This window comes from Mixophyes fleayi, chromosome 3 (genome assembly GCF_038048845.1).
Source record: "Mixophyes fleayi isolate aMixFle1 chromosome 3, aMixFle1.hap1, whole genome shotgun sequence".
Classification (NCBI taxonomy): Eukaryota; Metazoa; Chordata; class Amphibia; order Anura; family Limnodynastidae; genus Mixophyes; species Mixophyes fleayi.
This window is the reverse complement of record NC_134404.1, coordinates 70,504,052-70,516,479: the sequence shown is the minus strand read 5'-3', so window position 1 is coordinate 70,516,479 and position 12,428 is coordinate 70,504,052. Positions and strand designations below refer to the sequence as shown.

General features: G+C 40.0%; 2 protein-coding genes across 2 annotated transcripts in view; one reads left to right on the top strand and one right to left on the bottom strand.

Moving 5' to 3' along the window:
- ANKMY1 (ankyrin repeat and MYND domain containing 1) overlaps positions 1 to 3,543 on the top strand; it is a 60,244-nt gene extending 56,701 nt beyond the window's left edge. The window contains exons 15-17 of the mRNA XM_075201694.1: positions 1,689 to 1,770; positions 1,843 to 1,997; positions 2,862 to 3,543. Of these exons, the coding sequence (XP_075057795.1) occupies positions 1,689 to 1,770; positions 1,843 to 1,997; positions 2,862 to 3,016 (392 nt within the window). The 3' untranslated portion in view covers positions 3,017 to 3,543. The remainder of the gene's footprint in view (positions 1 to 1,688; positions 1,771 to 1,842; positions 1,998 to 2,861) is intronic.
- Positions 3,544 to 9,127: 5,584 nt separating this feature from the next.
- The window catches only part of GPC1 (glypican 1), a 57,461-nt gene continuing 54,160 nt past the window's right edge, over positions 9,128 to 12,428 (bottom strand). Inside the window, exons 8-9 of the mRNA XM_075201695.1 lie at positions 11,746 to 11,921; positions 9,128 to 9,812 (exon numbers count right to left, since the gene is read on the bottom strand). Of these exons, the coding sequence (XP_075057796.1) occupies positions 9,595 to 9,812; positions 11,746 to 11,921 (394 nt within the window). The 3' untranslated portion in view covers positions 9,128 to 9,594. The remainder of the gene's footprint in view (positions 9,813 to 11,745; positions 11,922 to 12,428) is intronic.

Genomic DNA, 12,428 nt, shown 5'->3' with positions numbered 1-12,428 from the left:
TGTCCAGTAATCTGCTTATATGGAGTAGGTGCAGTATCCTACGTCTTTATAAAGTGTATAGACTTGTATTATAACCAGTGGTCAGGACATGAAGTGTAGGTGTAGAGATCCACAGTGTATCTGCATACATTGTTCCAAAAACAATATGTATAGATTCACTTGCCTCTGAAAAATGTTTTCAGATGGTAGCAAATTTGAATGTATTATATAGGGACTGTAACCTTACCAGTTAATTTCATAGGACACATGGCATGCATGGCTACAGTGAAAGAGGGAACTTAAGAAATACTGGGCCTGATGCATCTTCAAATGCAACCTCCATGCAAGTTGCATTTTTAAAATGAGTACGGAACCGAAGCGTATGTACGCCCGTATTCAAATCTAAGTACATATGTGCAATATAAGGTCCCATGAGAACGCAATTATAAAAGAAGTTCTACTCATAATACTTTAATCATTAATAAAAATCTGTGTTTAATAAAAATAAAAAAAAATTACATTAAGACCCTGATTCATTAAGGCACGCAAAAAATTAACATATTGTGCATTTTTTCCCCCAAAAAACGTTGGTAGTGCAGCAATATGCACATCCATATTCAGCTACAACCAGACCTGAAGAATACCTACAATACATATGTTCAATATAAAGTCCCAGCAGGACTCACAGAAAAAAAATGTATTCATTTATTGTCATCTGTTAATAGTATAGATAAAACATACTTGCCTACTTTTCGCAAGCTGTATCCAGGAGAGGGGCGTGTCTAGAGGGCGGGAGGGGGCCGCAGCGCGGTCAAATGCAACATTTTGGCCCCGCCCCACACAACAAATATGCCGTTTTGTCGCAAAATGACGCGATTTACCGCGAATCGCGTCCTTTTAGCCCCGCAATTGTGGGATGCGGGAGACTTGCCAGCTCTCTCGGGAGTCCGTGAGACTGACCCGAATTTCGGGAGTCTCCCGGACATTCTGGGAGAGTTGGCAAGTATGAGATAAAATACATTTTTAAACTTGCTGTTGATTGCAAACACCTGTTCTTGCATGCATACACAGCCGTCATCACTGTCACCCGGCACTTACACCTGACCTCTAGCTGGTGCAAGTGAGACGACTGAAAAATACGTACCTATGCCCAAAGCTTGAATCTGACGCTGCTGCATGTGCTCGAGCTTGGCACGCCCACTGTACATTGACTATGTGCATACGCCCCTTCTGCTCCCCATTCCGTCATTGAAATCATAGGCTGTCGAAAGTGTCATTTGCGTTCAAAGATAAATTGCATTCATTAGGCCGTTTTTGGGCAAGTACAGTGCACTTTAATGCAAAATACGGCACATATTGGCATTTACGTTCCTTAATGAATCAGGCCCGAAATGCATAAATCAGGAAGTTGTTAATGTGTACTATACATAGTCAATCTTCCTTGCATACTATTCCTTGCTATCTAGTGGCACGCATATGTGTAGTTTTTAATTAAAAGATTATGCCGTGACAGTCATCACTATCAGTCGGCACTTACACCTGCCCTATGTCTGGTGACAATGTTATGGCTAAAAAAACACGTCCTTACACAGAAATGGGAGACAGAACATTCTTTTTAAATATCATAGAACAGTGAAGCATTTCATATGCTGTAAGATAAGACCACATATGTATATGTAATCTCTGTCTGATCACTATGTTTGCTGCAGGTGGTGCTGATGTGCACAGAGATGCAAAGACAAAAGGGAGAAGGAAGGACACAGCTGATGAAGAGAACGCGCCATTATCTCAGTGAGAGTTGTTATCTACCTTATGTATAGCTTTATCATTCATGGTGCCGATACCTTTTTTGCTTCTCTTTAGAAAAATCTTCTTCAAATACTGTTACCAGTGCGGCCGCTCTGTAGGTGTGAAGCTGACACCATGTCTGCGCTGTTATTGTGTATACACATGTTGCAAACAGTGCAAGAAGAGATCATGGGATGAACTTCACAAAGATGAATGTCGCCAACTGTCAGGTAAATACCAGCAACAAACATTCCTATTTACAAGGAGCCGTAAGTGCTCTCATCCAACTGGAGGGACAGAGTGTTGTTATTCAAGCAATCCATACTGCTGCACCAGCACTCACTTCTATTACTAATTGAACCTGGCGATATAGTCACTACAAGATATTATCTTGTCTATAGTTGGTTAGTTTAGGTGGCCTTCATAGAGGGAACCGGCTGTCTGGTACTTAAGACAAATCCTTCATTCTGTATATTGAGATCTTCCTGCACTCTGAACATTGCTGATTTAGAATTCCTATGATTACAGATTGACTTAGGAATGCAGCATTAATACCATACTTACCTACCTTTGCGAATTTCTTGCCGGGAGATGGGCGTGACGGGAGAACGGGAGGGGGCGGGGCATGGCCAATCTGACGCGATTCACTGCGAATCGCGTCATTTTGGGAAGACAGTAGCAGGATGCAGGAGATTTGCCAGCTCTCCTGGGAGTCCGTGAGACTGACCCGAATTTCGGGAGTCTCCTGGACATTCCGGGAGAGTTGGCAATTATGATTAATACAATACGCCAAACATGGCCAAACCCCTCAGTTTGCAGTGTCAAGAGACACCTTTACGGTTAGTAACAACCGAATAAGTATCCAATCTGATTCCACCTTAGATTTTACTGCAGGTGTAGATCTCTTTAACTCCCATCAAACTGGTATAGCACAATGTTCTGGAAGTTATAGCTGAACAACAACAGTAGATCTGCAGTTTTCCTACACCTGGGAAGAATCCTGGGAAAGTGTGATCTAGTATAACAGGCACATGCAGAAAGATTATGGGATGCAGGAAACGGGGCACTTAAACTACTTCACTTTGTTTTAAAAGGGAAGCTCAGTGGCAAGATATCTGCAAGCAAAGGAACAAGGAGCCAAACAGCAAAGACTCTGCACACTGAGAAAGACCCATCTCATCATGAGCTTAGGGCCAATTCAAGTCGGGACTCTTTCCCAAGTACCTTTGAGAACTACAGTTATAATTAATAGCAGCACTTTCCTCTGTATTTCCACTAGGAAACAGACATTGGGGACGTCTTTATTTAAACTATCACAATTTTACTTTTTGATTTTATAATTTACACTGATTTGTGTGCTCGTCTGAATGCACTTACAGTATGAAACGCACTTACAATACTAAAGGGCTCATCTTTAGTACTTTATAGAGGCAAATGGCAAAAGTGGAGAGAAGTAATGATAAATTATTGTAAATGAAAATAATAAAGAATGAAATTGATAGTGAAATCAAACTACTAAGTAAATTGTAATATGTTGTATAGGGTAGTACTACAGTGTGAATGTGGTGGGGGGAAAGGATGGATGTATATGGAATGGATGTATATAATATAATTGAGAATTAAAATCAATTCATCAGATTTAACAAGTAAATGAATATGAATAGATAGCACTAAGAAAAATGAAATTAAAATAGTGAGGTATAATAAATATATATAGTATATGTGTGTGTGTGTGTGTGTGTGTGTGTAACGAAGTAAATAAAATGTACAACCACTTGTTTTATTTCTCCTCAAAAGTGATTCACCGAACGTGGCTTCTTCTGTGGGTTCTGCATTTCAAAATAGTGTTTATTTTCATATTTACATCTATTTCAAACATCGGGGGGTAAATGTATCAAGCTGAGAGTTTTTCGGCGGGTTTGAAAAACCAATCAGATTCTAGCTATCATTTATTTAGTACATTCTACAAAATGATAGCTAGAATCTGATTGGTTGCTATAGGCAACATCTCCACTTTTCAAACCTGCCGGAAAACTCTCCGCTTGATACATTTACCCCCGGGTCTCTCACAGCTTTTTTTTGGTGTTACGATTGGTGGTTTTTAATCACCTGTGTGCAGTCATGGGACGCACATCTAGTTGACCGCACTATTTAGTGGTACAGTCCACTGTTACATTTAGGTGTTTTTGTTTTCTTTTTAAATTCCTTTTTCTTGAGTTATAAGAGTTCACAGAATAGACTGTTGAGCCGTCTGATGGAAAAGAATTATGTGCAGAGTAACACAATCTGTGCAATGCAGCAAAATGGGAATCTAGTATTTGAGATAACAAGAAAATATAATTTTATAACAAGTGTTGTTATTTCTGCTATCTGTACTGAATGGATCTGGTATTATAGTCACTATAAGTTATTCTCAATGTAAGGAAAAGCTGAGGCATCAGCGACTGCAGACACAAGGAGGTGATGCCTCGGTTTGGTCATTAGATAGAGTCGTTACTGATATGGCATCGGGAGAAGTTCTCTGTAGTGTGTACCCAGCCTGAATTCCAGGTTTATTGTTTACATATTTTAAAGACACCAGAAATCGTCAGAATGAATCATTATAACTTCATAATTACTTACTGCCTTTTCTTATTATTTTATTTGATCTTGCACTACATGTTCTAGATTAGATCTGACCTAATATATGTTCTCAGCTTGTGCTCCTCATCGCTTCCACTACATCCCAGCACGTCTTTAGGTCACCTGCAGCTCTGTAATTGTTATACTTAGCTATAGCTGAACCACAGCAGCGGATCTACAGTTTTCCTACAGTGGAGAAGGATCCTGGGAAGGTGGGAGCTAATATAACAGGGAAATTATGGGATGCTCTCAATAGACCTCATACAGCTACTGCTCGCCTTAACTACTTCCCTTTGTTTTAAAAGGGAAGCTCAGTAGCAAAATGTCCTCAACCAAAGGAAGAAGGAGCCAAACGCCAGAGAGTCTGCACACTGAGAAGGACTCATCTCATGGTGAGCTTAGGGCTCATACAAGTACGGACTATGTTCCAAGTAGCTGTGAATGTGACAGTTATCAGTAAAGGCAGCACTTCCCTCTTCCGTTCTACATTACAGCAGTAGAATGTCAGCTGGTTCTGGGGATGTCTTTGTTTAATGTAACTTTAATTTTTTTTTTTTTTAAAAAAATGACATTTCTTTGTGTACGCATTAGAACACACTTCCAGCAGTAAAGGGTTCTCCTGTGCTGTTTGCCAGTATGGAAGTACTGTAACCATCCACCTAGTTCAGATAGAAACCAAATGATGGTTTGTTGCTTTGAAGCTCTGGGTGGACTTTGAGGGGAGTCACATTGTTTCAGATTCCCTTTATCTGGGTGTAAAGGATGATGTGGCAACAAAACATGTCCCAACAGCAGCCGGTGGAGATGACAAGTTTTATATCAATAACAAAGTTATAATATTGTCACATTTTATACACCCATTTCATATACATCCATCATTGTCATCCACCATTTAGTCACAGCAGAACTACCCTTACAGCATATGTAATATATTACATTTTACTAGTGGTGGGATTTTCATTTGTTCCCATCTCTCCCCTTCTCTCCTTAATTACTGTCATTACCTTATGCTAATCAATATTCTTACTATTGATCCTATATCCACCCATGAGCACCGGCTCCCAAAATGACTGTGGACACGTTGTTCCCACGTTTACGTCCAGTTGAAAGAAAGCGGAAATAACTTTATTCCGCACAGCAGGCCCTGGCAACATACAAGTGTGAAATGCGCTTAGCATGGCATAAAAAGGGGCACAGTGAAAGTAATGGCCAAGGTCATATTACTGTAAACTCAAAAGCAGGGTCAAAATCTGGCAGTGATTGTTGACTGTGCGGACTCCCATACACTGCCCCCAGCCCCAATTATGTGCAATCACATGTGATGTCCTATAAAGTGAATGTCACTCTTGCATTTCTACATTACTCCGACACCTCAGGTTCTGACTAAGATATCCTCCACGTGTCATGAATTATATTTTGCATAGTATTTAATTAATAGGTGCATCATAGCACATTTATTCCAGTAATGTCTGTTAACAAGCAGTCTAATGACTAAGAATATAAAGAGTCCATTCTCATGTATTATATATGTATGTTACACATTTACCTATCACTTGGAAGAAACCACAAAGTGTAGAGAAGAATTTAATAGAAGTATACTAATGAAAAGGGTCTGGTTTCTGGTGTATTTAATACACACTTGTCCATATATAGGTTTTGTTCCCATATGCCTTCTTTTGGACCTCCCCTCTGGGACCCAGGGAACAAGTGCAGGGGACGTGATTTGCATTGTTACGGCCTCGCGCTGGCACTCCCTGCCCTCTTCAGACTAAGATGAAGTCCAAGAGGGTGGCCTACTATCCCAGGAAATCAGGAGGATTCACGGACATTCCGGGCCTGATTCATTAAGGATCTTAAATGAAGAGGATCCTTATTTCAGTCTCCTGGACAAAACCATGTTACAATGGAAGGGGTGCAAATGTGTGTTCTGTTTTGCACATAAGTTAAATACTGCGTTTTTTTTCATGTAACACACAAATACTTGATAGCTTATTTGTACACTGAATTTTAAAGTTGATATGTGTGTGCTACATGAAGAAACAGCCAGTATTTAACGTATGTGCAAAACAGAACACATTTGCACCCCTTGCATTGTAACATGGTTTTGTCCAGGAGACTGAAACAAGGATCCTCTTCATTTAAGATCCTTAATGAACCAGGCCCTCCGAGAGCGTAGAATAGTATGGTTTTGTTGTTAAAGAGGTTATCTAACTACAGGGAAAAAAATATTACTTTGTAAATGAACTCCTACAAATTTTGCTAAATATATTACTTTTCTTTCTGGCTTCTTTGTTTTTCGTCAGTGCCAAGCATGTGGCCCTCCAGTACATCATCTGTGACCCAGGGCCTTGACATGAGGGTGTGGGAGTGTTGGCAGTAGAAGATATTATAGTATCAATTAGAAAATACGCTAGTTTTACAGGGTGACATATTTAAACATAAATTATGCCCAACACGCGTCCAACTCAGCATCAGGCTGTAACTCAGAAATACACTGGGTTTATCAAGCATCATTTGGATCTCTAATCCAGTCTGGCTGTGTATTTTACTAATTAGGAATGGTTTTCCCATCACTAAAAATGGTGATTATACAGACATCAAAGGAGGAAATTTGCAGAAAGAAAGATAGAACAATAAGGACTTGTGTATACTGAGACGCTAACCAAGAGATTACTCCACCAGAATAGACTTTATGACACGTGTATTTCATCTGTTCCATATATCTGTCCAGCTGCATGAAACCACCTTTTCTTCAAAGCAAACATTGAATACTGCTGAATATTACATATGCTGACAGACACTGAAGACATTGCTCTTCCTCAGCAGTTCATAGACTCTCACCTGAAGGCGGCTCAGCATAAAATGAACTATAGTAAGCACTTCACTACACTGAAAGATGATTCTACACCCAAAACCCCAGTGGTAGACTGTAAAATATGGGGGAACATGTCCTGCACACTTACCATAATTACTATTATAAGGCACCACAGTGCTCTGCAGAGCCAGACTGTGGGGAACCTGCTTTACACATAAAACAGGGACATGCACGGTAGGCAAAATAAATGCAGATGTGGAAACAAAGGGTGGCCCTGTCCAGGACAGATCTAGGGCCTGATTCATTAAGGATCTTAAATTAAGAAGTTTCTTATTTCAGTCTCCTGGACAAAACCATGTTACAATGCAAGGGGTGCAAATGAGTTTTCTGTTTTGCACATAAGTTAAATACTGACTGTTTTTCCAGGTAACACACAAATATCAACTTTAAATTTCAGTGTACAAATAAGCTAACAAGTATTTGTGTAATACATGAAAAAACAGTCAGTATTTAACTTATGTGCAAAACGGAAAACTCATTTGCACCCCTTGCATTGTAACATGGTTTTGTCCAGGAGACTGAAATAAGAAACTTCTTAATTTAAGATGCTTAATGAATCAGGCCCCTAGTGTTGTTAATCCTATTAGTCCCCACAATATGTTATCTATAAAACAACCGTGGAAACAGGCCTTAAAGGCATTTGTGTATGTGGCAAAGGCTCCTATTTATCAATAGACTCCATACTCCAGCAATAAGTAGAATGTTATTATTGTCACTTACAACAGACAAAAAAAATCCCTGATCATTGCCATTTAAAAACAATTTATCGCCGGGCAGCTGAGCAATAGCTGCCCAGTGTTACTGGCTTGGGGTGATAAGGGTTAACTTACGGGACAGTCTCTGAAGATGGGTAATATTTATTGTATTGAATACTCTCTGGATGTTATAGCACATGGGGCTGATAAGTGTAATATTAGATTACAGATCTTTGACATACGGTTAACAATTTTTCCTGTTCCATTGCTTATGTAAAACCACACCCACACGCCCGGCACACCCATTTTTCCATTGTAGCATGGAGGTAGAAGAGCCAGGGTCACTACCTGGTGTTCGTCTCCCGGCCAAAAGTTACTAGCCCACCCCTGGGCTCAAGGCATGACAAATAATATAGGGAAAAGGACGATAACTATCGATTTTGAAAATGGAATTGAAATTGTCTCTGACAAAGAGACAGTGTTGCCTTACACCAGGCCTGGATAACCAGGTGTTCTGAAACTACAAGTGCCAGCATGTTCTACCAGCTATTGGCTGTTGAAGTCCCACCACACCTGGAGAGCCACAAGTTGTCCAAGCCTGTCTTATAATACTTACTGTAATGCTGATTTTTAATGCGGAGTGCAGATAAATATTACAATTGGTGTACTGCTGTTCACTACAGAAAAGTAAATTAAAAACCTGAAAATGCAAGTACTATCGGTTTGTGAAATGCATACAAATGCCTGTCCATTTTCATAGTGGGAATCAGTCATACGATTGCTTAAATTGGTAAAAGAATCACATGAATTTATGTGTTATCCCTGGAAGAAAAAGAAATTCCTATATATATATATATTTTTTAAAAAATTTTTTTTTCAAGTTTGTTTGTTTCTCTCTAATGCAAAATCATCCTTAACAATGTTTGCCGCATTTTCACAATGAATAGCATACGCAGCACAAATTTGGAACCTTCTTTCCATCAAACAAATTGTCTAAAAATTCTGCATCTCTATGTTGATAAACATCCATTATGACGGTGTCAGACCACTCATCTAAACTTTTCAGATAATAGTTAACGATTAACCAAAATCCGCAGTAACGATCAATCAATGGTGGCTCTTTGCAATTCTGTATTGTCTCTAACCAAAGAAAACTCCCAGTGACGGATTTAAAGAAAAACATACTTTATATAGAAACAAAGAAAATTGCATACATTGCTTCTCTCTGTTTGTCAGTTGTATATGTATAGAACTGTATGTCTTTTACTAATAAATATTTTACATTTTATATTTTTTTAAAATTTTATTTTTTAATCTTAGAAAAGAGACACAATATTAGTGAGACTTTATGTCACTTATAACAATTTTCTCCTATCAACCAAAGAAAAAAAAAAAAAGAACAGCCAGATGTGTTTTATCTGTATCAGAAAATAAAATACACGCAATTACAAAAAAAAAAATGTACAGGTACGGAGGCAGGATGAGCCTGTAGATGAGCACAGTGTTATAGTGGCCTAATCTCCAGCACTCTCTCTCTCCCTTTCCATTCTCATTCATTTCCAAATATAGAAGAATGTCAAGTTTATTTATGGGGCAAAGTAAACTGCATTCCTTTTATATCTCAATTCATACAAGTTACCACCGGGCACAATGTGCAACAAGCAAAGCTGCGAGTAGAAGAAGAAGGTTCCATGAGATTACGCTGGTGCTGCTTCCCGGCACCTCTGGTGCATTCGGATTGTGAACTACTTGTGTCTTTGTGTGTACAACTGTGGACTCTCCAGAAACTTTTGTTTTGACGCAACTTGTGTCACTGCAGCCATCTCCGCTCCCCGAACCGCTGATATCATCACCTGCAAAATGACAGCAATGGAGGTTAACTCAGGAGGGCACCCTAGTGTACTCTGTAATTTCACTAAACACTTTTAAGCTGGCCACCCACTGCGACGTCTTGTTTGATGTCAGACAATTGGTTCCATATTGCATTGTGTGGCCTAAAAATGACCAAATGCCAGATAATGGTTTTATTTAATTGATAGGATTACTATTGGGCATGATGTGAAATTCAGTTAGAAGATGGCAACTATCAGCCTATGTGTGTGCAGTCATTCCCTGACCCTCTAACAGGCCCCAGTGTATGCGGGAAGTGATCTGACCACCGGACCTGAGAGGGGAAACGTCCGGATCTAGTCCAATTAGGGTACCCTCGTGACTGATGAAAATGAACAATGATCTTGTCACGCTACTCTCGGGTCAAGCAGCAGGATTACATGTATGTTTCCACCTTCATAAATGTAAACTAACCTACTAACTAAGGGCCTGATTCATTAAGGATCTTAAATTAATAAGTATCTTATTTCAGTCTCCTGGACAAAGCCATGTTACAATGCAAGGGGTGAAAACTAGTTTTCTGTTTTGCACATAAGTTAAATACTGACTGTTTTTTCATTTATTACACAAATACTTGATAGCTTATTTGTACACTGAAATTTAAAGTTGATATTTGTGTGTTACATGAAAAATCAGTCAGTATTTAACATATGTGCAAAACAGAAAACTAGTTTGCACCCCTTGCATTGTAACATGGTTTTGTCCAGGAGACTGAAATAAGATACTTCTTAATTTAAGATCCTTAATGAATCAGGCCCTAAGTGATTATTACATACAATACAATACATTCTTTTTAAACTATTCTTTAGTTAGCACTCCAGACCTCAGTGGTCTATTAGTCTGTGACCGTATGGTAGGAGGTTTACAATATAAGGTGTTGCATATCTGACAGAGACCCCAATAAGCAGTTTGTACACCTTTGGGCTAATCTAAAGCAATGATGGTGGTGTCAAATCTCTTTCTTTAACTGCTGTTTTTTTATGGGACCAGCTTAACTTTCTGCTGCATTGTGCAGCTAACTGACAACGATGGAACTGTCTGCTCTTTGTCTGACAGTTGTACAACAGAGCTGGTAGTGTAACCTGTGCTGTAGGAAACCAGCAGTTGCAGAGAGAGGAGGCTACTAGTTACCAATAGAGTACCATGTGTCTGTGCTACAGTAGCCCTACCTAGATATAGCAGAGGGATTGCAGACTCCATCATATTCATTTAGTAAAATCATCATCATCAATTTATTTAGCGCCACTAATTCCGCAGCACTGTACAGAGAACTCACTCACATCAGTCCCTGCCCCATTGGAGCTTACAGTCTAAATACCCTAACACACACACAGACATACACACACACACACACACAGACTAAGGTCAATTTTGATAGCAGCCAATTATCCTACTAGTATGTTTTTGCAGTGTGGGAGGAAACTGGAGCACCCGGAGGAAACCCACACAAACACAGGGAGAACATACAAACCCCACACAGATAAGGCCATGGTCAGGAATCGAATGCATGACCCAAGCGCTGTAAGGCAGAAGTGCTAACCACTAGGCAACTGAGCTGCCCTAAAAATAATATATCCTATTCTTTATCCTGCAAGTGGGTTTCCATCTCAAGATCACAAGTACAAGATATTCTCCACTCACAATAGTGATGTCATGTTGATGCCCCAATGCAACGAATGTTATGCGACGTGCATTATTATGTGATGCAAATAGACTTAAGTCCATTTAATGTTAGTTTTCTCAAACTTAATTCGTTAATCTCATCCTTACAGAAAACAAGCAGAATGACAAATGCCAACACAAAATCTGGTCTTGAGGAGGACATGATGAACAGACCTTTGTTTCTGCTTTAGGAGCAACAGCAATTTGTAATACAATTCTGCATCGTCCACTTACTTGTGTCTTGGAAGTCCACGTCATTTCCATTATAGGCATTGCGGAGGCGGTTAGTCATGATCTTCAGCTGCATTATCTGCTGACGGATGGTCATTTCAGGCTTTGTAATGTCCACATCAATCTCAGGATTACTTATCTGGTTGGCCAGACCGTTGCCCATACGTTCAGGCATGTACCTAAAGATGAACACATCTTAACACTGAGGGTGCTGGTGCAAACAAAACATATTTTTCTTATTACAACAAAAAAAGTATTTATTTTTTTTAATAAATACTGGTATGTTCCCGTAGACATACTGTATGCATGGATTGTTTAAGTATTTACTGCAATATAAAAGATGAATTCATTACTCCTGCACCAACTCCTTCCTCCTAAAAGAACTCCTTATGTTCATAGGCAGGGGTGGGCTGGCCCGGGGGGCAGCGGCCCCCCGGGCCGCTCGGTCAGGTTGCTATTAGGGCTGGGGGGTAGGCTGGCCGGCCGCCCCCCGGATGCAAAATACAATACTTTCCACCACGGCCGCATCTGATGACAGGGGATGCGGCCACGTCATCAATGACGCGGCCGCATCCCTTTTCATGCGATGCGGCCGCCTGTGTGCCCCCCGGCCACGCCTCTCCCAGCCCGCGCCTGTTCATAGGTGACCTGACTCTTGAAGCTGTCCCCCTTTTCAGAGTATCTGG